Source organism: Ascaphus truei, chromosome 9, assembly GCF_040206685.1.
Source record: "Ascaphus truei isolate aAscTru1 chromosome 9, aAscTru1.hap1, whole genome shotgun sequence".
Lineage (NCBI taxonomy): Eukaryota > Metazoa > Chordata > Amphibia > Anura > Ascaphidae > Ascaphus > Ascaphus truei.
Genome location: NC_134491.1, coordinates 26,165,025 through 26,191,476, shown reverse-complemented (window position 1 = coordinate 26,191,476; position 26,452 = coordinate 26,165,025). Strand labels below are relative to the sequence as shown.

Here is a 26,452-nt window from a genome sequence, read left to right as displayed (position 1 = left end):
TATCTACCTGCAGAGCACAGCTATCTCTCAGAGAGAGGGGCATCTACCTGCAGAGCACAGCTATCTCTCAGAGGGGCATCTACCTGCAGAGCACAGCTATCTCTCAGAGGGGCATCAACCTGCAGAGCACAGCTATCTCTCAGAGGGGCATCTACCTGCAGAGCACAGCTATCTCTCAGAGGGGCATCTACCTGCAGAGCACAGCTATCTCTCAGAGAGAGGGGCATCTACCTGCAGAGCACAGCTATCTCTCAGAGAGAGGGGCATCTACCTGCAGAGCACAGCTATCTCTCAGAGAGAGGGGCATCTACCTGCAGAGCACAGCTATCTCTCAGAGAGAGGGGTATCTACCTGCAGAGCACAGCTATCTCTCAGAGAGAGGGGCATCTACCTGCAGAGCACAGCCATCTCTCAGAGGGGCATCTACCTGCAGAGCACAGCTATCTCTCAGAGAGAGGGGCATCTACCTGCAGAGCACAGCTATCTCTCAGAGAGAGGGGGCATCTACCTGCAGAGCACAGCCATCTCTCAGAGAGAGGGGCATCTACGTGCAGAGCACAGCTATCTCTCAGAGAGAGGGGCATCTACCTGCAGAGCATAGCTATCTCTCAGAGGGGCATCAACCTGCAGAGCACAGCTATCTCTCAGAGAGAGGGGCATCTACCTGCAGAGCACAGCTATCTCTCAGAGGGGCATCAACCTGCAGAGCACAGCTATCTCTCAGAGAGAGGGGTATCTACCTGCAGAGCACAGCTATCTCTCAGAGGGGCATCTACCTGCAGAGCACAGCTATCTCTCAGAGAGAGGGGCATCTACCTGCAGAGCACAGCTATCTCTCAGAGAGAGGGGCATCTACCTGCAGAGCACAGCTATCTCTCAGAGGGGCATCTACCTGCAGAGCACAGCTATCTCTCAGAGAGAGGGGTATCTACCTGCAGAGCACAGCTATCTCTCAGAGGGGCATCTACCTGCAGAGCACAGCTATCTCTCAGAGAGAGGGGCATCTACCTGCAGAGCACAGCTATCTCTCAGAGAGAGGGGCATCTACCTGCAGAGCACAGCTATCTCTCAGAGGGGGCATCTACCTGCAGAGCACAGCTATCTCTCAGAGAGAGGGGCATCTACCTGCAGAGCACAGCTATCTCTCAGAGGGGAATCTACCTGCAGAGCACAGCTATCTCTCAGAGAGAGGGGCATCTACCTGCAGAGCACAGCTATCTCTCAGAGGGACATCTACCTGCAGAGCACAGCTATCTCTCAGAGGGACATCTACCTGCAGAGCACAGCTATCTCTCGGAGAGAGGGGCATCTACCTGCAGAGCACAGCTATCTCTAAGAGAGAGGGGCATCTACCTGCAGAGCACAGCTATCTCTCAGAGAGAGGGGTATCTACGTGCAGAGCACAGCTATCTCTCAGAGAGAGGGGTATCTACCTGCAGAGCACAGCTATCTCTCAGAGAGAGGGGCATCTACCTGCAGAGCACAGCTATCTCTCAGAGGGGGCATCTACCTGCAGAGCACAGCTATCTCTCAGAGAGAGGGGCATCTACCTGCAGAGCACAGCTATCTCTCAGAGGGGGCATCTACCTGCAGAGCACAGCTATCTCTCAGAGAGAGGGGCATCTACCTGCAGAGCACAGCTATCTCTCAGAGAGAGGGGCATCTACCTGCAGAGCACAGCTATCTCTCAGAGGGGCATCAACCTGCAGAGCACAGCTATCTCTCAGAGAGAGGGGCATCTACCTGCAGAGCACAGCTATCTCTCAGAGGGGCATCTACTTGTAGAGCACAGCTATCTCTCAGAGGGGGCATCTACCTGCAGAGCACAGCTATCTCTCAGAGGGGCATCTACCTGCAGAGCACAGCTATCTCTCAGAGGGGCATCTACCTGCAGAGCACAGCTATCTCTCAGAGAGAGGGGCATCTACCTGCAGAGCACAGCTATCTCAGAGGGGCATCTACCTGCAGAGCACAGCTATCTCTCAGAGAGAGGGGTATCTACGTGTAGAGCACAGCTATCTCTCAGAGGGGCATCAACCTGCAGAGCACAGCTATCTCTCAGAGAGAGGGGCATCTACGTGCAGAGCACAGCTATCTCTCAGAGGGGCATCAACCTGCAGAGCACAGCTATCTCTCAGAGAGAGGGAGAATCTACTTGCAGAGCACAGCTATCTCTCAGAGGGGGCATCTACCTGCAGAGCACAGCTATCTCTCAGAGGGGCATCTACCTGCAGAGCACAGCTATCTCTCAGAGGGGCATCTACTTGCAGAGCACAGCTATCTCTCAGAGAGAGGGGCATCTACCTGCAGAGCACAGCTATCTCAGAGGGGCATCTACCTGCAGAGCACAGCTATCTCTCAGAGAGAGGGGTATCTACGTGTAGAGCACAGCTATCTCTCAGATGGGCATCAACCTGCAGAGCACAGCTATCTCTCAGAGAGAGGGGCATCTACCTGCAGAGCACAGCAATCTTTCAGAGGGGGCATCTACCTGCAGAGCACAGTTATCTCTCAGAGAGAGGGGCATCTACCTGCAGAGCACAGCTATCTCTCAGAGAGAGGGGCATCTACCTGCAGAGCACAGCTATCTCTCAGAGGGGGCATCTACGTGCAGAGCACATCTATCTCTCAGAGGGGGCATCTACGTGCAGAGCACAGCTATCTCTCAGAGGGGCATCTACCTGCAGAGCACAGCTATCTCTCAGAGGGGGCATCTACGTGCAGAGCACATCTATCTCTCAGAGGGGCATCTACCTGCAGAGCACAGCAATCTCTCAGAGAGAGGGGTATCTACCTGCAGAGCACAGCTATCTCTCAGAGGGGAATCTACCTGCAGAGCACAGCTATCTCTCAGAGAGAGGGGCATCTACCTGCAGAGCACAGCTATCTCTCAGAGGGGGCATCTACTTGCAGAGCACAGCTATCTCTCAGAGAGAGGGGCATCTACCTGCAGAGCACGCCTATCTCTCAGGGAGAGGGGCATCTACCTGCAGAGCACAGCTATCTCTCAGAGAGAGGGGCTTAAACTTGCAGAGCACAGCTATCTCTCAGAGAGAAGGGGCATCTACCTGCAGAGCACAGCTATCTCTCAGAGAGAAGGGGCATGTGACGGTGAAGGGGTACCCAGGCCAGTAAATAAAGGTATTATGCCCGGCAGGGTGCCCCTGAGCCTTATTGGGGATTGTAGACTGTCAGTTTAAAAACCCAGCAGCCAACAGCACAGCGCACGGCTGTTGGCTAACTTCTGCTAGGAAGGTCCTAGCGCGCTGAGATTTGCTGTGCGCGCTGGTTGGGTAAAATCATGAAAAAGTTTATAACGCAATTTTTATACATTTATATAAAAATTGATGACTGAAAGTCCGCCTATTTTAATTGTTCCAACATTATAGGCATAAGGGGATTTTCCTTCAGACGGCCGTAACAGAGGGAAACACTCAAGTTGTAATGACGGTACTTTAGAAATGTATAGCAGGAAACTCCTGTGAGGGGAGCAATGCATATGTAACTCAGACTTTTAAGACACGCCGCTGGTTTGGTTTCACAGTGTCTGAAAAAGTCCGTAGTTGAAAAGAGTTAGTCGACTAAAGTGTGAAGTGGGGAGGAGTAATCCAAGTACCCCCATCTTAGTAAATGTATGGGCAAATGGCCCAGATGTCCGGCCAGTTCAGACAAAATGTCGCCAGGTAAGGGGGCTTGGTCTGGTATGCTAAGCGGCAAAGGTGCAAGGTTCACGCATGCCCTAAGCAAACTAAGAAGCCCCTCTGCCAGGTTTGCCAAGTATCGTCACGAACAAGATTGGCTGCTGAGGTTAAAGATAGGGATTCTTACTGCATAAGAATCTCTGCAGCCGATCGGGAGTCAGATTCATCTAACCTGGATTTTAAACTTTGCAACATCGTAATCCAAGTCAAGAGTTCGTAAGAACTAAGGAATCCAGAACCAATTCTACAGCAGTAGAACGAAGTAAGCAGCTCTGGCGGAGAAACAGTGGTTGCGAGAGGCGCCACTATCCAAAAACTGTTTTCGGCTCTGTTTGCGCACAACTCCCGCTTCTGAGAAATTGTGCCTAGAGAATCTATTTCTAAAGATTTTGTTCTGGGAATAGAAGATTTCGTTTTACCCCGTCCCAGTAAGTGTATTTCAAGTGTTTTTTGTAAACTAAGCTGTGTATGTTCATTCTGTAAATAAATCACAATTTATTTTATCTCTTGCTTTGCTCAATCAAATGGTCCAGGTATTTTGGTGTTAAAAGTTCTGGTCTACCGTGACATGGCATATACCTGCAGAGCACAGCTATCTCTCAGAGAGAGGGGACATTTACCTGCAGAGCACAGCTATCTCTCAGAGAGAGGGGACATTTACCTGCAGAGCATAGCTATCTCAGAGTGAGCGGGGCATCTACTTTTGGTGCAAAGCATCTCTCAGATAGGAGGGACATCTACCTGCAAAGCAAAGCTATCTCTCAGACAGGGAAGAACAGCTGTCTCTCACCGGGCAGGTCTCAGATACACGTGTCTGGTGCAGGTGGACGGTGAAGATGGCATGAGAGCGTGAACTCTGAGCGTTCATCTGAGTGCTGGCCGTGGTGCGGGACAGAGCGCCCTCCTTCAGGAGCTGTAACAGCTGAAAGAGAGAGGGGAGGATGTGAGAGAGGGAAGTGGAGAGAGGGGAGCGGGTGCCCTCCTTCAGGATCTATACAGCTGAAAGAGAGAGGGGATGGGATGTAAGAAAGAGAAGGGGAAAGAGAGGGAGAGGCAGAGACGGGAAGAAATAGGAGAGAGGGTACCCTCCTATTAGAGCTGTAACCAGTGAGATTAAGAGGTGGTGTGAGAGGGAAGGCGAGAGAAGTGAGAAAGGGAGGAAAGAGGTAAGTGGGAGAGTGAGAGAGAATGGGGAGTGAGAGAGAGAGAGAGAAAGGGGAGAGAAAGAATTTATTACTCTCATATACTCATTCACACTCACATACTGTCTCTGACTCACCTCTCCCTCAGAGCTGACACTCCGGGTGCTGGCTCCGCTCACATAGATACCGCCACTCGTGTCCTCGTGGATCCGGATGTTGGATTTCCGGTGCCTGGAGTCAGGATCACGCGACACATCAAAGAGATCCAGAATCTCCTCGTTATACAGCTAACGCGACGGGGGAAGAAAGGAAAAGTGGGGGGAAGAAAGGGAAGGTGGGGAGGAGGAATAGAGAGAGAGGGGGAAGGAAGACAGCAGGGCGAAGAAAGGGAAAGCCAGAGAGGGCGTGAATAAATATTACTGTTACTAGGACAGTACAATACATACACAATACACAGGATTCACCATGTATACTACATATTCACACACCCCCTGCCTCCCCCCACCGTACCTCTAGGACCTCCTCCCATATACCTCTAGGAACTGTGCGCTGATTTTGAAGCCGGGCTCAGGCCTCCCCCTCTCCCGAGCGGTAGCTGTGCACTCCTGGACAGTGCTGAAGAGATGATGCACAGCACGCGGGATGATCCCCAGCTCCTCCTCACTGACCCCCAAATCAAACCCACTGCCCATTGTGTGCGTCTTCCCTGCGCCCGTCTAGAATAGCAGAGGGTGCAAGTGTGGGAGGCGGGGGGAGAGCAGCACAAGATTGCAGAGAGATATAGAGATAAGAGGGATAGATAGATACATTGATACATGTATATACTGTGTACTATACAGTGTTTAAATATACATTATATATATATATATATATATATATATATATATATATATATATATATACAGCTCAACCCTGTTATAGCATGGTGTTTGGGGTCCAAAGAACCTCATCGCGTTATATGCGGATCGCATTACTAAATCTTAAAAACCTGAGGCTTTTCCTGGCTATGACAGGACAGTGGGTGATATGATCAGACTGACAGAGATCCCCCTGAACAGAGAGCGTCAGAACGACGCGTCGCCATGGTAACCGGCGTGAAATGATGCCACGGGATGATGTCACATGACGCCGCAATGTAATTTGACGCCGGAGCCGAGGAGGTGAGGAGGGGAGTGGGGGGGAGGGGAAGGGGCGCGCAAGCAGCCAGCTCCCTGCCACCTGGGACATGGCAAGCCCTGGTCACCCCAGCAGGGCACAGGAGAGGCTAGAAAACGGCATGGTGGCAGATCTGCATCGTAGTACGGCATATTACTGGGAGCCACGCTCACATCGCGTTATTAGCGGATTCGCGTTGTAACGGATCGCGCTATAACGGGGTTGAACTGTATAGAGTTAAAAGATATACATGTGGTATATATGTACTTATGATGTGTATACATGATATATACAGTATATATGTATGTGTATGTATATATACACTGTACACACACAGTGTGTTATGGTTGGATATTCTGTGATATTCTGCATTATCATCACCATTGAATCATATGGAAGCTCCTTGATATTCTGTGTTATAACCGATATGGTGAATTATCAGCAAACAAAATTGTCTGCAACATCTGTACATGTATACAGTGTATAGATATACTTTAAGTATACATGTACATGAGTTAGATAGATGTATCTCATGTACTCCTTCTCCATTCATAGTGATACTCTAAAACTTGTGCTTCTTCCTCCGTAACATTGCAAAGATCCACCCTTTCCTCTGTTACTACTACTAAAACTCTAACGAATTCCCTTATTCTCCCCAGTCTGAATGATTGCAACCTACCCAGAATCATTTCATTTTCTCCCAGAAAATTGTCTCCTTATGTCCTCTATAAATCCTTTTCCTGGCTTCACAATAAGTTCTGGATCACCTACAAAGTGTTCCTTCTTCAAGGCTCTCTATTTGTATATCTAAATTATACTGTATAAAGGGTGGAGCAGACATGTGGTATATACGTACATGAGACAGGTAAATATACAGTATATATATATATATATATATATATATATATATATATATATATATATATATATGGTATAAATGTACGACTTGTAAAAAATAAATATATATACAGATGTCGTAAAGGATATTGCTCCCTCTGGTGCGTTATGATGGGATATTCTGTGATATTCTGAATTATCGCTGCCATAGACATTTTTTTTGCTGCTGACACTTCATATCAGGTTATAACGCAGAATATGATAGAGCTTCCATATGATTCTACTTGAAGAATTGTTCAAAACATTGGATTGGGAATAAAACGGAATCAAAATCAGCAATCACTTATGATTTGCAGATGACATTGTTATTTTTGCAACAAGTCCAGAAGACCTCCAGCAAAATATCGCAGAACTCACTGAAGTAAGGGAGAAAGTGGGCCCACATATAAAGCTCAACAAGACCAAAGTGATGTTCAACAAATGTGTCAACTCTGCCAAGATCGAAATAAATGGAATAGAACTAGAAGAAATCGAAGACTTTGTCTGTTTAGCCGGCAAGTAACAATGGATGGAAATCATTTGAATTAAATCATAGGAGAATGAAGATGGGATGGAGCACATTTGGTTTAAACGAGACAATCTTTCAAGGGAACCCTCCATGTGCACCAAGAGAAAAAATGTTGACCAGTGTATTCTGCCCCTGCTCACCTATGGATTGAGACTTGGACCTCAAATGCAAGATAATTCAGAAGCTTCAGCCAGCTCAAAGGAGTATGGAGAGATGCATGCTGGGTATTACCCAAAGAGATGTGAAAAAGAATGAATGGGTTCGAAACCAAACAAAAAAGTCTGTGACATCATCACAAAGGTGACGAAATTAAAATGGCAGTGGGTCGGAAATATCTCAAGAATAATGACCATCATTGGACAAAGATGATACTCGACTGGATTCCAAGTGAAATTAAAAGAATAAAGTCAATGACCAAGAGTAAGATGGGGGGGGGGGGGTGAAATCAGAAAATGTGTTTTGGGCCGCGTGGAGAAGATAGGCTTGCCACCGCAGTACCTGGAAGATCCTTACGGGGCCTTCATCCAGCAGTGTATCGACAAGGGCTGAAGATGATGATGGTGATGATACAGGTATAAATTTTGATATATATATAGAGAGAGAGAGAGAGAGTAGATATACATGAAGTGTATGTATGTATAAACGTGCTATATATGTATGAGGTGTATATATCGAGGTGTATATATGTCTGTAGACATGGTGTATATACCTGTCCATACGCCAGCACGGTGGCGTTGTAGCCCTGGAAGCAGCCCTCAACCAGCTTGCTCACACACGTCTGGTACACGCAGACCTGCTCCGTGTCCATGTCAAACACATAGTCATATGTAAAGGCCTTGTCCTTACCCAGAAGCACTTGGGGCTCCCCGGGGTCAACCCAAGTGCATACATGACATCCTTCAGCCTGCTCCTTGCTACTCTGAGGGCGTATCCTGAGAGAGGGAGGTTGGGGAGAAAGGAAGGGAGTTAGATGGGGGGCGGGGGGGGGGGGAGAGGGAGCCAGAGAGAAACGGAGAGAAAAAAAAGGAGAGGGAGGGGGAGAAAGGGTGAGGGGTGTGGGTGTGAAGAGAGGGGGAGAAATAGAGGGAGGGGGAGAAAGGGTGAGGGGTGTGGGTGTGAAGAGAGAGGGAGAAATAGAGGGAGGGGGAGAAAGGGTGAGGGGTGTGGGTGTGAAGAGAGAGGGAGAAATAGGGGGAGGGGGAGAAAGGGTGAGGGGTGTGGGTGTGAAGAGAGAGGGAGAAATAGGGGGAGGGGGAGAAAGGGTGCGGGGTGTGGGTGTGAAGAGAGAGGGAGAAATAGGGGGAGGGGGAGAAAGGGTGAGGGGTGTGGGTGTGAAGAGAGAGGGAGAAATAGAGGGAGGGGGAGAAAGGGTGAGGGGTGTGGGTGTGAAGAGAGAGGGAGAAATAGGGGGAGGGGGAGAAAGGGTGCGGGGTGTGGGTGTGAAGAGAGAGGGAGAAATAGAGGGAGGGGGAGAAAGGGTGAGGGGTGTGGGTGTGAAGAGAGAGGGAGAAATAGAGGGAGGGGGAGAAAGGGTGAGGGGTGTGGGTGTGAAGAGAGAGGGAGAAATAGAGGGAGGGGGAGAAAGGGTGAGGGGTGTGGGTGTGAAGAGAGAGGGAGAAATAGGGGGAGGGGGAGAAAGGGTGCGGGTGTGGGTGTGAAGAGAGAGGGAGAAATAGAGGGAGGGGGAGAAAGGGTGAGGGGTGTGGGTGTGAAGAGAGAGGGAGAAATAGAGGGAGGGGGAGAAAGGGTGAGGGGTGTGGGTGTGAAGAGAGAGGGAGAAATAGAGGGAGGGGGAGAAAGGGTGAGGGGTGTGGGTGTGAAGAGAGAGGGAGAAATAGAGGGAGGGCAAAAAAGGGAAATAAACTTTTTATTCCAATAATAGTTAGTAGTGGGAGACTCTGGCCTATGAAGTGGGAGAACCACTGGGACACAACATACTGTACATCACTGTGCATACGAAGAGAGGTATATGGGACTTATTTATGTCATTGCAATCGTGTGTCTCTCTCTTTCAATCTCCCTCCTCTTTCCTTTTCCACTCTCTCGCCTTCTCTCTCTCTCTCTTTCTTTGTCTGTCTCTTTCCTCCTCCTCCCCCCCTCCTGTTCAGGTTTCCATGGTAACTGAGCGTCCACCGCTGGGCTCAGACAGGAGGACAATAGGGTATCACTAAGGGGGAGCTCAGAAACACCTCACAGAGAAACACCTCACAGAGAAACACCTCACAAACAAGGGGGGACCCCGAAACAGAGGGACAGCAAAGAGAGACACCCTACAAAGTGATGGGTGGGGACCAAAAGGAAAGATAAGAGGACATATTGAGACTGGGGAGAGGGGTTAGGGGAGAGACAAGAGACACCAGTGACATGTTACTACATTTTGCCTGCAGCTTTTACTGACAGAAAAGACATGTAATGGGGGGTCTCCACTAACTGATTCAATCCCTGCTTGCCCCTCTCCCTCTGCTAACACTGCACCGGTCTCTCCGAACAGTGTACCCTGCACCCCCCTCTGCCTCTACTAACTGCACTGCACAGTGTGCTCTCCTCTGACTATTAGCATCGCACTCTGCGCTCCCCACTGCCTCTATTAACACTGCATTCTGCGCTCCCCTCCCCCTTCTCTAACACTGCATCCTGCTGCGAACACTTTATCCTGCGCTAACCTCTGCTAACACTGCACTGCGCTCTCCTATTCTATTTCTTATGCTGCTCCTTTATCTGCTAACACTGCACCCTGCACTCCCCTCTCCCTCTACTATCACTACATCCTGTGCTCCCCTCTGCTAATACTGCACCCTACGCCCCTCCTCTTCTTCTGCTAACACTGCACCATGCGCTCCCCTCTACCTCTGCCAACACTGCCCCTGTACTTATCTCTCCCTCTATCACTACATCATGTGCTCCCCTCTGCTAACACTGGACCCTGCACTCCCCTCACCCTCTGCATAACACTGCACCCTGCTCCTCCTCTATCACTGCTAACACTGCACCCTGCACTCCCCTCACCCTCTGCTAACACTGCACCCTGCTGTTCCCTCTACCTCTACTGACACAGACCCCGAGCTCGCCCTCTTCTAACACTGCACCCTGCTCCTCCTCTATCTCTGCTAACACTGCACCCTGCACTCCCTCTCCCAACACTGTATCATGCGCTACTCTTTTCCTCTGCTAACGCTTCATCTAGCGCTCCCCTCTACCTTTGTTAACACTGCACCCTCTGCATCCCTCTCTCTCTGCTAACACTGTATCCTGCTCTCCTCTCTACCTTTGCTAACACTCCATCCTGCTCTCCCCTCTACCTTTGCTAACACTCCATCCTGCTCTCCCCTCTACCTTTGCTAACACTGCATCCTGCTCTCCCCTCTACCTTTGCTAACACTGCATCATGCGCTCCCCTACACGGGATTGGTCAAAAGCAGGCGTTAACAGGCCAAGTGCTTTTATAATGAATTAACTTTGCACAGATTTCACCTCTCTCCCCCTTTCTTTCTCTCTCTCTCACTTCACTGACTCAGGAAGTCCCACTTCCCATATAAAAACCCCACAGGAAGCAGCCGCGTGCAAAAGACACAGCCTGAGAGATAGCTCAACTGGCGAGAGCATGCTCTCTCATTCTCTCTCTCTCTCTCTCTCTCTCTCTCTCTCTCTCTCTCTCTCTCTCTCTCTCTCTCTCTCTCTCTCTCTCTCTCTCTCTCTCTCTCTCTCTCTCGCTCTCTCTCTCTCGCTCTCTCTCTCTCTCTCTCTCTCTCTCGCTCTCGCTCTCGCTCTCCCTCCTCCCTGATATGCCATATTACACCTTCAATATCCCATATCCTACTCCTGTGAGGTGACCCGGCCCCGAGATATCCCAAACCCTGTGTGTTTACCACACTACCCCCTACCCGGTGTATGCACTATGCCCTGTCTACTGAATCTGCCAGTCTAGTTTGAGAGGGTCGCTCGCACCCCTCCTTACACACTCCAAAACCCCATTGCCCTCCTTACAGCCTTGATATAATCTGCACTATATATTTTTATTTATAAAATGTTTTACCAGGAAATAGTACATTGAGAGTAACCGCTCATTTCAAGTGTGTCCTGGGCACAGAGTTATGATGACAGATACATGGTTACATTAGATGAACAGAGGTTATACATTCAATTTACAGACATTTCAGGACAGTTAGAGATAATATATGATTATGGGCGTATGTAACAGTCACAGACAAGATTAAAATGTGAGACAGCTGAAGTGTTGAAATTACTATACTGGGGGCGGTTTTGAAAGTCTCTGGTAGGTTGTTCCAGATGTGAGGTGCACAGTAACAGAAGGAGGAGCAGAATCCTTGTTTAACCTCTATCACTATGTGTGTTATTATATTACTCTGCGTGTTATTAATTTGCTTTGCGTTATTACAAGGCTCTGCATGTTATTCTATAGCTCTGCATGTTATTAATTTGCTTTGTGTTATTACAAGGCTCTGCATGTTATTATATAGCTCTGCGTATTATTAATTTGCTTTGCGTTATTACAAGGCTCTGCATGTTATTATATTACTCTGCATGTTATTAATTTGCTTTGTGTTATTACAAGGCTCTGCATGTTATTATATAGCTCTGCGTATTATTAATTTGCTTTGCGTTATTACAAGGCTCTGCATGTTATTATATTACTCTGCATATTATTAATTTGCTTTGCGTTATTACAAGGCTCTGCATGTTATTATATAGCTCTGCGTGTTATTAATTTGCTTTGCGTTATTACAAGGCTCTGCATGTTATTAATTTGCTTTGTGTTATTACAAGGCTCTGCATGTTATTATATTACTCTGTGTGTTATTAATTTGCTTTGTGTTATTACAAGGCTCTGCATGTTATTATATTACTCTGTGTGTTATTAATTTGCTTTGTGTTATTACAAGGCTCTGCATGTTATTATATAGCTCTGCGTGTTATTAATTTGCTTTGTGTTATTACAAGGCTCTGCATGTTATTATATTACTCTGTGTGTTATTAATTTGCTTTGTGTTTATTATATATTTCTCTGTGTGTTATTAATTTGCTTTGTGTTATTACAAGGCTCTGCATGTTATTATATTTCTCTGTGTGTTATTAATTTGCTTTGTGTTATTACAAGGCTCTGCATGTTATTATATTACTCTGTGTGTTATTATATCGCTTTGCGTTAGTACATGGCTCTGTGTGTTATTCTATACCTCTGCGTGTTATTATATCGCTTTGCGTTAGTACATGGTTCTGTGTGTTATTCTATACCTCTGCGTGTTATTATATCGCTTTGCGTTAGTACATGGCTCTGTGTGTTATTCTATACCTCTGCGTGTTATTATATCGCTTTGCGTTAGTACATGGTTCTGTGTGTTATTCTATACCTCTGCGTGTTATTATATCGCTTTGCGTTAGTACATGGTTCTGTGTGTTATTCTATACCTCTGCGTGTTATTATATCGCTTTGCGTTAGTACATGGCTCTGCATGTTATTATATTACTCTGCGTGTTATTATATCGCTTTGCGTTAGTACATGGCTCTGCATGTTATTATATAACTCTGCGTGTTATTATATCGCTTTGCGTTAGTACATGGCTCTGCATGTTATTATATAACTCTGCGTGTTATTATATCGCTTTGCGTTAGTACATGGCTCTGCATGTTATTATATAACTCTGCGTGTTATTATATCGCTTTGCGTTAGTACATGGTTCTGTGTGTTATTCTATACCTCTGCGTGTTATTATATCGCTTTGCGTTAGTACATGGCTCTGCATGTTATTATATAACTCTGCGTGTTATTATATCGCTTTGCGTTAGTACATGGTTCTGTGTGTTATTCTATACCTCTGCGTGTTATTATATCGCTTTGCGTTAGTACATGGCTCTGTGTGTTATTCTATACCTCTGCGTGTTATTATATCGCTTTGCGTTAGTACATGGCTCTACATCATTATATTGCTCTGCGAGTTAATATAAATAATCACTCTGCGTGGTATTATATTGCTCTGAGTGTTATAACATTAGTCTGCGTGTTATTACATCATTATGCATGGTATATTGCTCTACGTGTTATTTCGCTTTGCGTGTTATTACGTGGTTCTGCATGTTATATCGCTCTGCGTGTTATTAAATCGATGGCTCTGCCTGTTATTATATCGCTCATTAAAATAAATGGTAACGCGTGCATAATTTTCTTGCATTCAGCGTTTAACACGTTTTTTACGCAATACGCCTCATAAACGGGAACGATATACAAATGCCCTATATATTACTAAAAGCATATACACACAGCACACAGTGACACACAGACACAGTATATATATATCAAAAAATAAATAGATGATAGATGATTATTTTTTGATTATTGAAGCTCGGCTAACACGGTACTGATACCTCTGTATGTATATATATATATATATATATATACACACGTGAATGTGCTCACAAGTGATATATATATATATATATATATATATATATATATATATTATATATAATATATATATATATATATATATACACATATATATCACTTGTGAGCACATTCACATGTCTTAGACAAGTCTGAAACCCTGCCTTTCAACCATTATCACCTACAGATGCAGCGGCCATTATTCGAACACTTCACGCGGTGTATACCTCGGAATACCCATATTATGGCGCGGGATTTCTTCCAGCCTTCCCGCCTTAAGACGCGAGTGCAGAAAATTGCATTTTAGAGTTCTGTTTTTTAAACACCTGAAATTGACACAGTAGCACAGTACTGTACACATTACAATTCATTCATTTCATTGCAACCAAAGAAACAGAATCCATGAAATTAAAACAAAGCATCCGCGATAATCGCGGGTGCCTGGGGCGATTGGCGGCGTTCATGCCGCGTGGAGTACAGCAGAGCACACGAAAACGGCGCAGTGATTTGTTCAAATAACGGCCGCTGCAGCTGTAGCATACAATGTTCCCACTGCACCAAGGGATTCTGGGAAATGACATGCAAATGAGCACATAATGTGGCACCTTTTGCCTGGAATATCCATTCACATGGAGCCCATATAAGCAAATGCATCGCCGTTCACACAGCTTTTAAGCATAGCATGGGCCTGGTGCAAAGCAAGTCAAACCACTCACAGACATGTTTCAACCTTAATGGGTCTCATCAGTGTGAGGTTGTTTTATATTTGCTTTGCAATTTTTCTAGGCTGGGTAGGTTTAGCATATACACTTTAAGTTATGGTGACTGAAAAAGGCAAATATATATATATATATATATATATATATATATATATAAAAGGGAAAAAGGGACAGGCACTCCTATATAAGGGACAGGCACTCCTATATAAGGGACAGGCACTCCTATATAAGGGACAGGCACTCCTATATAAGGGACAGGCACTACTATATGCCAAAAAGGTACAATTTATTGACTCAACGTTTTGGTCCCCACTGGGACCTTTCTCAAAGTGTCTGTGTACAGTATATATATATATATATATATATTATATATACACAGACGAGCGCGCCCACACACACACGGCTACTGGGGCCTGCCCCTTAGAGGGCTGTGCTGTGGTGTGTGGCGAGCACGCTGTAGCAGCGGTCACTGGGGACCTGGCCTTATATCTACACGGCGAAGCGCAAGGAGGCGCACTCGTCTGTCGCCTGAGCGATGTGTGGACTTAGGCTTGTATTATACTAAGCGTGTGGGGCGCGTGGCAATGAAAGATACCTGTCTCCCTGGGACAGTGTATCCACTGCTGACGCGCGCACGGCCGCACACACTATATTACAGGCTTTATACTAAGCGCGTGCGTGGCAATGAAAGATACCTGTCTCCCTGTGACAGTGTATCCACTGCCGACGTGCGCACGGGCAGACAGCGTTGGCACTGCAGCTTGATGGAAATACAAAGAAATTTGTATTTTCGAGCGGCTGCCGTGCCACGTGGCCCTGTGAGCCAATCACAGGGAAGCCTACCCTTGTGATGTCATGGCCACGCCTCCTAGGCACGCGCGTCACAGCTTTGCCTGTAAACACAAAATGCACATGCCACGAGCAGACGCTAACATGCCTAAGATGCGACGCGCACAGCAGCGCGACAGAATTTGGAGACAAAATGTTTTGATTTTTCGCACGATGGCCTTATCACGGCCGTGTCATGTGAGCGTTTGAACCAATGAGGGCGAAAAAGCCTGGTGATGTCACACCCACGTCTCCCCGTCGCGCGCGTCATCTAAGTCCACAAAATGCTCAGGCGACAGGCAAGCGCGCCTTCTTGCGCTCTGCCGCGCACGTAGATATAAGAAACACTAGTGCACCCCACACATCTTGTGACACAAACACACATCCCAAATGCTAAAGACACAAACACACACAGCACTGTCTAACACACAACTCCATGTGACAGACACAGGTCATGTGATCTCTACAGACACAAAGAAAGATGCAGACACACAATCCTATGTTACATTCACACAATGATACACAGATATACTGAACCATGTGACACACAGTGACAGATTGAGATCCACAGATACACAGCCCATGTGATACACACACAAGGTCACACACACAGACTCACCATAGTGCACCCTGAAACATCAGCCCCTCAGACACGCAAAGTCACACACAGGTACACTGTTTGATAGTAACATATACAGACACTCACCTTTGTGCCACTGCACTCCAACACAATGTGACACAGATACAAAATGTCACATACCTCAGTACCACGCAGACACTGCAGTTTCACACATAGTGTGACATAGAACGTAACAGACACAACGTGACATACACATACATAAAGACAGTGTGACAATATAATAGACACACTCATAATGTGACACACATATAGACACACTCATAATGGTGACACGCATTATCACGCACAGTGTCACACACACACACACACACACACACACACACACACACACACACACACACACACACACACACACACACACACACACACACACATTGTCACATACACCTTGTCACATACACAAATACATTGTCACATACATTGTCACACTCACAGTTACAGTGCCACTAACCTCAGTGCCACTCTGACGCTGCAGTCCCCCTGGCTGCCCATGCTGCTCCCTCTCTGCCCCTCACGGGGCTCCCTCTCTGTCCCGGGGGCTCCCAGGGGACCAGGGGGTATTGGGGGCAGATCGGTCATCCTGATCCCCCCCAGGGGCAGTTATCTGACCCCCCCGGTTCCTCCCTCATCCCCCAATCTGAGCAGCTCCCAGCTGCAGAGCTCCGACTGGAACAATAGGCAGATGCAGGGGGGCAGAGGCAGCCAATCGCAGGGCAGGGATGACGGAGCCACGCCCACTGACAGAACGGCTGCCAATCAGAGGGGGAGAGGTGTGGCCTGGGGATTTAAATGGAGTTTATGGTCCATAGATAAAAAGATGGGAGACGAAAGGGATGCAGGGTGAGATCAGGAACAGGGTGAGATCAGGAACAGGGTGAGAATCAGGAACAGGGTGAGATCAGGAACAGGGCGAGATCAGGAACAGGGTGAGATCTCTGGAACAGGGTGAGAATCAGGGAGAGATCAGAAACAGGGTGAGATCAGGAACAGGGTGAGATCAGGAACAGGGTGAGATCAGGAACAGGGTGAGAATCAGGAACAGGGTAAGAATCAGGAACAGGGTAAGAATCAGGAACAGGGTGAGATCTCAGGAACAGGGTGAGAATCAGGGAGATATCAGGAACAGGGTGAGATCAGGAACAGGGCGAGAATCAGGAACAGGGTGAGATCTCAGGAACAGGGTGAGAATCAGGGAGAGATCAGAAACAGGGTGAGATCAGGAACAGGGTGAGATCAGGAACAGGGTGAGATCAGGAACAGGGTGAGAATCAGGAACAGGGTAAGAATCAGGAACAGGGTGAGATCTCAGGAACAGGGTGAGAATCAGGGAGAGATCAGGAACAGGGTGAGATCAGGAACAGGGCGAGAATCAGGAACAGGGTGAGATCTCAGGAACAGGGTGAGAATCAGGGAGAGATCAGAAACAGGGTGAGATCAGGAAGAGGGTGAGAATCAGGAAGAGGGTGAGATCAGGAAGAGGGTGAGATCAGGAACAGGGTGAGATCAGGAACAGGGTGAGAATCAGGGAGAGATCAGGAACAGGGTGAGATCAGGAAGAGGGTGAGATCAGGAACAGGGTGAGATCAGGAACAGGGTGAGAATCAGGGAGAGAACAGGAACAGGGTGAGATCAGGAACAGGGTGAGAATCAGGAAGAGGGTGAGATCAGGAACAGGGTGAGATCAGGAACAGGGTGAGAATCAGGGAGAGATCAGAACAGGGCGAGATCAGGAACATGGTGAGAATCAGGAAGAGGGTGAGAATCAAGAACCGGGTGAGACCACAGAAAAGGGTGAGATCAGAACATGGTGAAATCAGGAAGAGGGTGAGGTCAGGATCAGGATGCAGAGAGAGAAGTAGCACAGAGAAGAGAGAGGGACAAAAAAAAAGAATGAAAGACAGAAGAGTATAAAGAAAGGAGGGATGAATGGAGGTAGAAGGGAAAAGAGAGTGGGGTGGCAGGGGGACAATAAAGAAGGAAGAGGGGAGTGAGGCAAGGAGTGACCGGATAGAGAGTGGGGGATGGAGAGAGAGAGAGAGAGAGGAAGAGATGCAGACAGGATGTGCTAATTACACCCAAATTAACCCCTTTCCCACCTGAGACCAGCAGCTGCGGCCAGGGAATGTGTCACCTCGAGAAAGTGACAAGGACAGGGGAGAGACACAGGAGGGGACATGTGACAGGCAGCGAAATACGTAGATAGATAGATAGATAGATAGATAGATAGATAGATAGATAGATAGATAGAAAGATAGATAGATAGATAGACAGATTATTTCAGAACTTTTGCGGAAGTTCGTGAACCAGGTGAAATATACCGGGAAAAATGGTCAAGCATTGCAAACATACATTTTATATTTGCCAGAATTTTTTTTCCTTGCTCCAATTTCTCTTAAATTTCACTCAAATTTATAGTACTGGAGAGACTATAAATAGGGTTTACACCATTTGACTTATGGAGGGGGGGGATGGGAGGGTTAAATGGGCAATCAAAAAGGGAACTGAGGACAATGATAAGTTAAATACAGATGTAGCAGATGTTATTGCCAGGGGCAGATATACAATACTGTAGGTGTCTGCTTTTAACCCCATTGGATGATAAGGGGGAACTGTACAGTATCGTACAATCAAATGGTGCTCAATGCACCCTAGAAAAACAAACCGTTAAAGAAAGTGGGAATGGAGAGCACTCACACGTTCTCCCCTACCAATAAACGACATCAATTGTTTAAAAAATATATACAGTCCATTATTTAATCTAATAAATATTACATAACCAAAACATACATGTAACCCCTCCACTTTTAGCTCTCACATATGACATTTGCTGAGGTGGGGGACCGAGTCCCTATTGATGGGAATGAGTCCCTATTGATAACTTAATGGGCCACACATGGCCTACGGTGAGACGGCGGGAAAAATATACTATCACTACATACAATATACAATTATAACACAATGCCCAATAACGCTGCGCGGGTGTGAGTCAGTGTCAGTGGTGCGTTAGCCACCCACACCTGGGTATATTGGCTTTGTGATGGTGCCGGCACACCGTGGGAGCTCAGTGTGTGCTAACTGTTGCAGGCCTGTGCTTCGAAAAGGGAGCTTCAGCGCCGCTGTGCTTTGTAGCCGTTGAGTGTCCCCACAGCGGCACTCGTACTCTCGATCATGGCCTGACTGTAACCCGCTACTCCTCTTGCCACGTGCACTCGAGCACCCTCTGCAATCCTCGACCAAACTTGCGCAGATCTGATCTCATCTCATCATGCGGCCCCCCCCCCTTTTTAAAGGCTCCTCTCCGTCTTGGTCCCACCTCTTCCACAGCCGTTATCATTGGCTACTATCAAGTCCATTAACAGTCACATTTCCATAGCATATTGGAGAGGAACCTGCAGGGGGCAGTGCGAGTGTGCGGATCTCATTACATATATAATATACCAGAAACATATTATATTTTGACCCTGAATATAAGGCGACACCCTTGATTCCAGCCTCTGCAAGCTGTAAAAATAGATAAAATGCCGGCTGCTGTGTTGCTGCCTTACACAGGATTGAAAAGAGCTTCAATCCTGTGTAAGCTATAAACACAGTAGCCGTGTGCACATGTGCGAGCGCTCACGCAGACAGCTACTGTGTTAATAGCTCACACAGGATTGAAAAGAGCAAACACGCATGCGCAGCCGGCTACTGTGTTGCTGCTATACACAGGACAAGACTGTCAGCAGCAAAATGTGCGGAGCCCGATTATAAGGCGAGTATGGACTTTTCAATTTAACTTTATTGAAAAAAAACCTTGCTTTATAATCGGACAAAACCGGTATGTTGAAAAATTGTACCATTAATATTCCCACTTTTATCAGAATTGATAACAGGAATCCCCCAATATACGTTTCTGCAAAGTTGTCCGTAAAGCAAAATTCCATATATCGAACCCTATTTTCCGATTGACTTCCATTATATAACTGGAAATTCAGCCCCAAGACATAATAAATTCATACATAAGAATGCAGAAAAACTCTCTTAAGCATGTATTTATTGGGAAAACGATAATAGTATGATAAAATATTAATAATATTTGGTAACATGAAGAGCGTAGGGAAACCAGTTCAGTATGAGACGTGCGCACAAACAACCTAGAGCAGCGTGAACTGTGCTTTGACAAATGACAGGGCGTGCATTGTATGATTCCCCTCCCCCCCCCAAAGAAATGTATAAATTAGAGATTCAAAATTCCGTAATTATGAATTTAAACTTCTGTATATCGAATTTCTTCCCTAATTTAGAAATTCCATTATAGCGAAATTCCATATATATCGAGTTGCCGTATATATTGAAGGATGCTTGCATAAAAAAAACATCCATATAAATATAAAAATGGTCTTGCCATGGGTAAATACATACACACATTCACTATTGTATTACAAGAATAGTTCTTATATTCTAAAGTCCTCTCAAATGACATATAGCTTTGAAATAATGTCCCGTTCACGAGTTCTGTGCGGTTGGCATTGAGCTCTCTTGGCAATTTTAATTTTTTTTAAATTTATAAAATATTTTACCAGGAAGTAATACATTGAGAGTTACCTCTCGTTTTCAAGTATGTCCTGGGCACAGAGTTAAGACAAATAATACATGGTTACAAATACAGTTGCATAAATGAACAGGGTATACATTATATACAAGACATTGCATGCACAGTTAAAGAAAATATATATTATGGGCGATGGACAGTGTCAGTTTAATACTTTTCTGTAGGTTTCCTCTTCCTTAGCCTCTGTCAATGATTGTTATTTTCTGCTTTTTATGTGTCTTCTATCGGTATTTCGTTGTTCTGTGATGCACTGCTGGTTCCTGTTAAATAGATGTTCCTATTAATCATAAAAATAATAATAATACAATAATAATATACAAGAACATGCTATTATTATCATTATTATTGTTCCGTGATGCACTGCTGGTTCCTGTTAAATAGATGTTTCTATTAGTGCGGATCCACTTCCAAAAGGAATTTAACTTGATTATTGCCTGATACGCTGTTAAATGCCCTGTTAACAAATGTAATATATAGAAAGAACCATCAGAATTATACTGCAGAATCCGACACTGTATTGATAACGGATTCACTCATTACAATATAATTATTGTTGAATTGGGTTTCTTACATGCGCATACTGTTCATAGGTTTATGAAGTGCAGCCATTTGGTCCGTCCTGTCTGAGGTTCGTATGTTTGCAGTTAAATTCACTCACATGCTCTGACCAAGGCAGTTAGGTTCCTCCTGCCAGAGTCTCCCGGAGATACCTCTATTTCCTTGTCCTTGTTTCTTTCAGCGTTTTTTTCAGATCGACTCAATTTTGTTCCGTTTTGCTCTCTCGCAAGATGTTCAAACCTTAGATGTTCAAAGAAACAGAAAATCATTTAATGGACATGAGTTATGCACCTCTAATTTCTGTGCTACTGGATATACATAAAAATTATACATACAAAAGCTGGGCACCCTGGATGAAACAAATGTTCTTTTATTTAATCACACACTCGTTTTGGTTCAACCCATGGACCATGATCACGGCATGACAAATCTTGATACCAATATCAAATGTATGTACTTAGTACTAATTAGGAGCAGGACCAGGTCCCATCTCCCAGCAACTTCAGTATAAACAATACACCGACACACCGATGCTATCTGGGCTAAAACGCTGAGAAATCCAGAATAAAGAAAATTTAAAAAAGATACATAGAACAGACAGAAAAAACTTTTTTTGATATTCTTTATACTATTTTGCATTGGTTTTTCTTTAAAGGGAAAGCTGATGGTTAATGAAAAAGCGTATGCTAATGTCCCAGGAAAGACGCCAAATTGAAGTCTATATTAAGACAATTATGGGTGAGGGTCTTTTGGTTATAAATCCAATAACTTTCTTTTTTTTGTAATTTGAATGAACCTGTTTCCCCCTCTCCAATTGGGTTTAGGGCAATCAATAGCCATACAAATTAGACCTCTAGGATCCTGTTTATGTTTAAGTTTAAAATGATTGGAACATTTGTGGGCGGTAAGACCCTTCTTGATGTGTAGATGTGTTGTGCCAAATGTCTCTTGAGGGGTCTACTGGTTCTCCCTATGTAGTGGAGGCAACATGGGTGAAGCATTCCAGTAAGTACACAATGTAACTGCTCTTACAGTTCATAAATGTATGCATTTTATACACTTTTTTTGGTAACATTAGTCCTAAAAGTGTTACATTTAGAGCTGTAATAGTATCCAATACATTTTGACCAGGTGAAATCACCTTTATTGTCATTCAACCAATTAACTGGTTTGGAAATCTTATCACTGGGGGTCAAAGAGAGTTTTAGATTCTGTGCTTTTTTAAACACTATTTGCGGCTTTTTAGGTATAACTGTTCTTAAGGCCGTATAACCTTGCAAAATCACGCAATATTTATTAATAATTTGTTTAATTTTTAGGGCCATTGCGTTATAATTGGTAATAAATGGAATTAATTCCTCTCGTTTTTCAGTTCTAACGTTATTAAATCGAATTCATTCATCTCTATTAGTGTTTCTTGCTTTGGCAACAGCAGTAGCGCTATCCCTAATAATAATAATCCCTATCAAGGAAATTATTTGTTAGATCGTTAGCTTGTTCATCAAACACTTCAATTTGGGAACAATTTCTCCTCAAAAGAAGAAATTTACCCTGTTATCGTGGTGGCTTGTCGCCAAACGATATGCATTGGCATCCACGGGTTTATAGACTGTTTTAGTCTCTATAGAATTGGCCCCAATGAAAAGCACAAGATCCAAAAAAATCTATCCTACCGCTGTAGACGTAGTAGCAAATATTAAAAGTCCTGGAACATTTGGGTAACAGTGATCAGAACATGGTCTCATTTGAAATAAATGATCAAAAAAAACAGATTGATTTTTCCAAATCTGCAATAACCAGCTCTGTGAAGGTTGCAATTAAATTACCTCTCACAGATCTTGGATAAAAGGCAGAGGATTTGTGGAATGGGGTTAATGGACTACAATCATTTCTTTCATTACTGGGAGTCGCCTTACTTTCTTGGAGTACTGACCTACTTACTACATCGTTGCAAAAATACTTTTCTAATGTAATTTTCAGTACAAATTTGTGTACGTCCATGTACAAATTTAGCATGTAGGTTCAAACGTTAACCCTTTTCTCAAGACATCTTTCTCAAAGACTGCGAGTACATTTTTTACTGGTGTTAAACATGTTTTTTGCAGCTAATGGCGGTTTTGTCCTTGCTCTTGTTTTTTTCTTTCTCTTTCTTCCTCTCATCTCTCTGAATCTTTCATTTTCCTTCTTGTGGTTGTAATATGTTGGTTTTCTATTACACTGTTTCTCCCTTCCTTCGGAAACATATCCGCCCTTTCTGGGCATCGATTAAAAAAATGAGAATGTTCCCTCCTATCCTGAGAGCCTCGAACCCTCGGAATGGGTCTGGAATGTTCTATTACATACTGTAGTTCCTCCTATATTGGTGGGAACTATCTCTATTTCTACAGTAACTCCCATTCCGTTTATCTTGGGGACCTCTAGATTTCTGGACCTTCTTATTCCCCACACTGTTATCGAAGCATCTGTTTTGATATTTTCTTTGGTTTTATAGCAATTGTGTTACACTCCATATACCTGTCTCTTCTATCACTGGGGTATCCAATTGAGTGGTCTCTAAATGATTTATTGGCTTTAAATTATTGGCTTCCTCTATCAGTAGAATACCCGGTGGTATAATCCTTGAAAATCCCTATAGGGGTTATCTATCTCAACCTATTGGCTGACCATTCATTAAATTCATATGCCCCATCAGATTTGACCTTTGGTCTCAATTATATTACCCAATTCTTTCTTGGGAGGTCTATCTGACTTCCAATGAAGCTATTTATTATTTTCGTAATCTTTCTCCGCTTTTTCAATTTTATAATTAACTTTCTCTTCTAATGTTTTGAATTAATTTAGATCTTTAAAAGGTTCCAACTATTCCTTCAGCTTCAGAATCTCCCCATCCAATCCCTCAAGGGGCGTCCTCCTATATTAGATGAGGAGTCTGACTAGCTCAAAGGAGCAGTTGTCTAATATCTTATTCCACTCCTGGAGAAATGCCTCGTTACCCAGATCAAGAGTGGGTGATTTCAAAATCTGCAACCCTCTCAGGATCCGTTTTTGTTCGATGTACTTCTCAAGGGTGACAGTGTCCCACCATTGTTTCATTTCAGTTAATAATAAATGCTCTAATGCAATAAATTGTGTGTCTAAATCTTCTACATCTAAATCAATGTAAGTAGTGACAGTGGTCTCTTTGAATATTTTGCTACAAGCCACCACAATAAAAAGGTGGATAAGGAATATCCCACAAGGTCAATTTCTTCATTTGCGGAGAAATTGTTCCCAGATGGAGGTGCTTGGTGAACAAGCTAGAGATCTAACAAATAAATTCCTATATAGGAGTTATAATAAAAGGGATATCGCTACTGCTGTCGCCAAAGCTAGAAACATTTATTTTTACATAATTACATAGTAGATGAGGTTGAAAAAAAACATATACGTCCATCAAGTTCAATCTATGGTAAATTTAGACGACAGATACTGTATTCTATATTTGTTCTTATAGTACATTGATCCAGAGGAAGGCAAGTCTGTGAGTCTGTGAGTCACTTACTGACAACACAGTTCCTCTGTGCTCAAAAGATCTCCCCTGCAGTTCTAGCAGGAGACTTTTCTACTTATCTGATGAGCCAGGTGGAGACTGGTTAATTGTCTGTAGCTGCAATTAACTAGCTCCCTGCTGGATTCCTCAGACCAATACAGGCTTTCTATTGAAGCCATTTTAGACAGGGGTTCTGCCCTGTCACAGGGTCCATATCAATGGATTTTATTGTTGAACTACCCAGATCAACTGGAAATTATACCATTCTTGTAGTAGTGGATCTATCCAGTACTAACATAACACAAACTTTCCCCTCTCTCTCCCCTCCTTTCTCTCTCTCTCCTCCCTTTCTATCTCCACCCTCTTTCCCTCACCACCCTTCTCTCACACACATTCTCCCTCCCCATCCTCCACTCTGCCCCCACCCTCACCTACCCCCATTCTCTCCCTCCCCCGACTCTCTCACTCCCTCCTTTCTCTCACACACTCACCCTCATTCCCCCCATTCTTTCTCTTTCCCTCCCCCATATTTTCTTTCCCCATTCCCCCTCTCTAAGTTGAAAGTCCTAACTGTGGAGCGGGGAGGGGGGGGGGAGGGGGTCCGTCCTGCCGGCAGATGCCGGAAGTTGTGGCTGACTTCCAGATTGGACCGCTGCTGCCGCCATCCTCCTCCGCTGTCCTCCTCTGCTGCTGCCGCCATCCAAACAGGGGAAAACAAAAAACCTGGACATTTGATAGATTTTGATCGAATTGTAGGGACATCGGAGCGTTTGCTTAAAGTCCGGGACAGTCTCGGCTAAACCAGGACATATGATCACCGTAGATATGGTAGCAGTGGCGGTGGAGGTTGATCGTGCCTCCCTGTCCAGACTAAAGTGGAAGAGAGGTGCAAGAGAGTGGAATGGGTCTCTTGGCCGCAACCAAACTGCCGCTGGCGCTCCGTTAGGTAAACTCACTGTTGGACACAACGCTGCTTCTTCACCCCCGCCATCTTTAAATGACCGGGCCGCTGCTCCGAATGTGAACACGCCCGCTGACCAGGACATTCTCAGCGCGTCCTTTCAAAGCACCTGTTTGTCGCAAGAAAATTATGAATGATTAAAACATTGATGGCGGGGTCCGGTGGGCAGATTCACAAACGAGCGGGTCCACATTAGGAGCGGCGACATTGATATTTAAAGATGGCGGCAGTGAAGAAGAAGCAGCGACGTGTCCAGCGGTGAATTTTCCCGGTGGTAACTTGCGATGCGGCAGAACAGCGGAGGTCAAAAAGGCCATGGCCAAACATCCTAGACCGGCACGAGAGCCCCTGCTACCATCAACCTCACCCCTGCATCCCTTTACCCTCCTCCTCTTCTCTGCCTCCTCTTCCTCTCATCTCTGTATAAAGCAGGGAAAGAGAAACAAGAATACAAATACTAAAAAATTAGGCTACAACTATAACGGAAAGTTAGAAACTTTAGAACTGTCAAAAAAATCATAAAGCTATAAAAGCATATTAAACTATTAACTACAATATAACTAATAACTGCAGAACTATATAAATCGTGTCCTGTATTCACAGGTATTAATTTGTTTCTAATGTTGTGCTGCCATCTAGTGTTCATTTAAGTAATTAGTCCTGTAATTCAGCTCAGCACAGCAGCCTGTCCTCAAGTACAGGAGCAACAACTGCTGCAGTAGGTGTGGTTGCTCTTTTGTTTTGATCCATCTACTCTTGCTACAGCTTAGAAAAAGTAATATCTTCTTGACAGACTCAGCCATCCAGATATCATTCAATCAC

General features: G+C 45.1%; 1 protein-coding gene across 1 annotated transcript in view; it reads right to left on the bottom strand.

Annotated features, from left to right (window-relative positions):
• The window catches only part of KIF21B (kinesin family member 21B), a 62,674-nt gene extending 46,006 nt beyond the window's left edge, over positions 1-16,668 (bottom strand). The window contains 5 exon segments of the mRNA XM_075613978.1: positions 4,492-4,623; positions 4,981-5,130; positions 5,377-5,559; positions 8,113-8,335; positions 16,443-16,668. Of these exon segments, the coding sequence (XP_075470093.1) occupies positions 4,492-4,623; positions 4,981-5,130; positions 5,377-5,559; positions 8,113-8,335; positions 16,443-16,570 (816 nt within the window). The 5' untranslated portion in view covers positions 16,571-16,668.
• Positions 16,669-26,452: the final 9,784 nt, after the last annotated feature.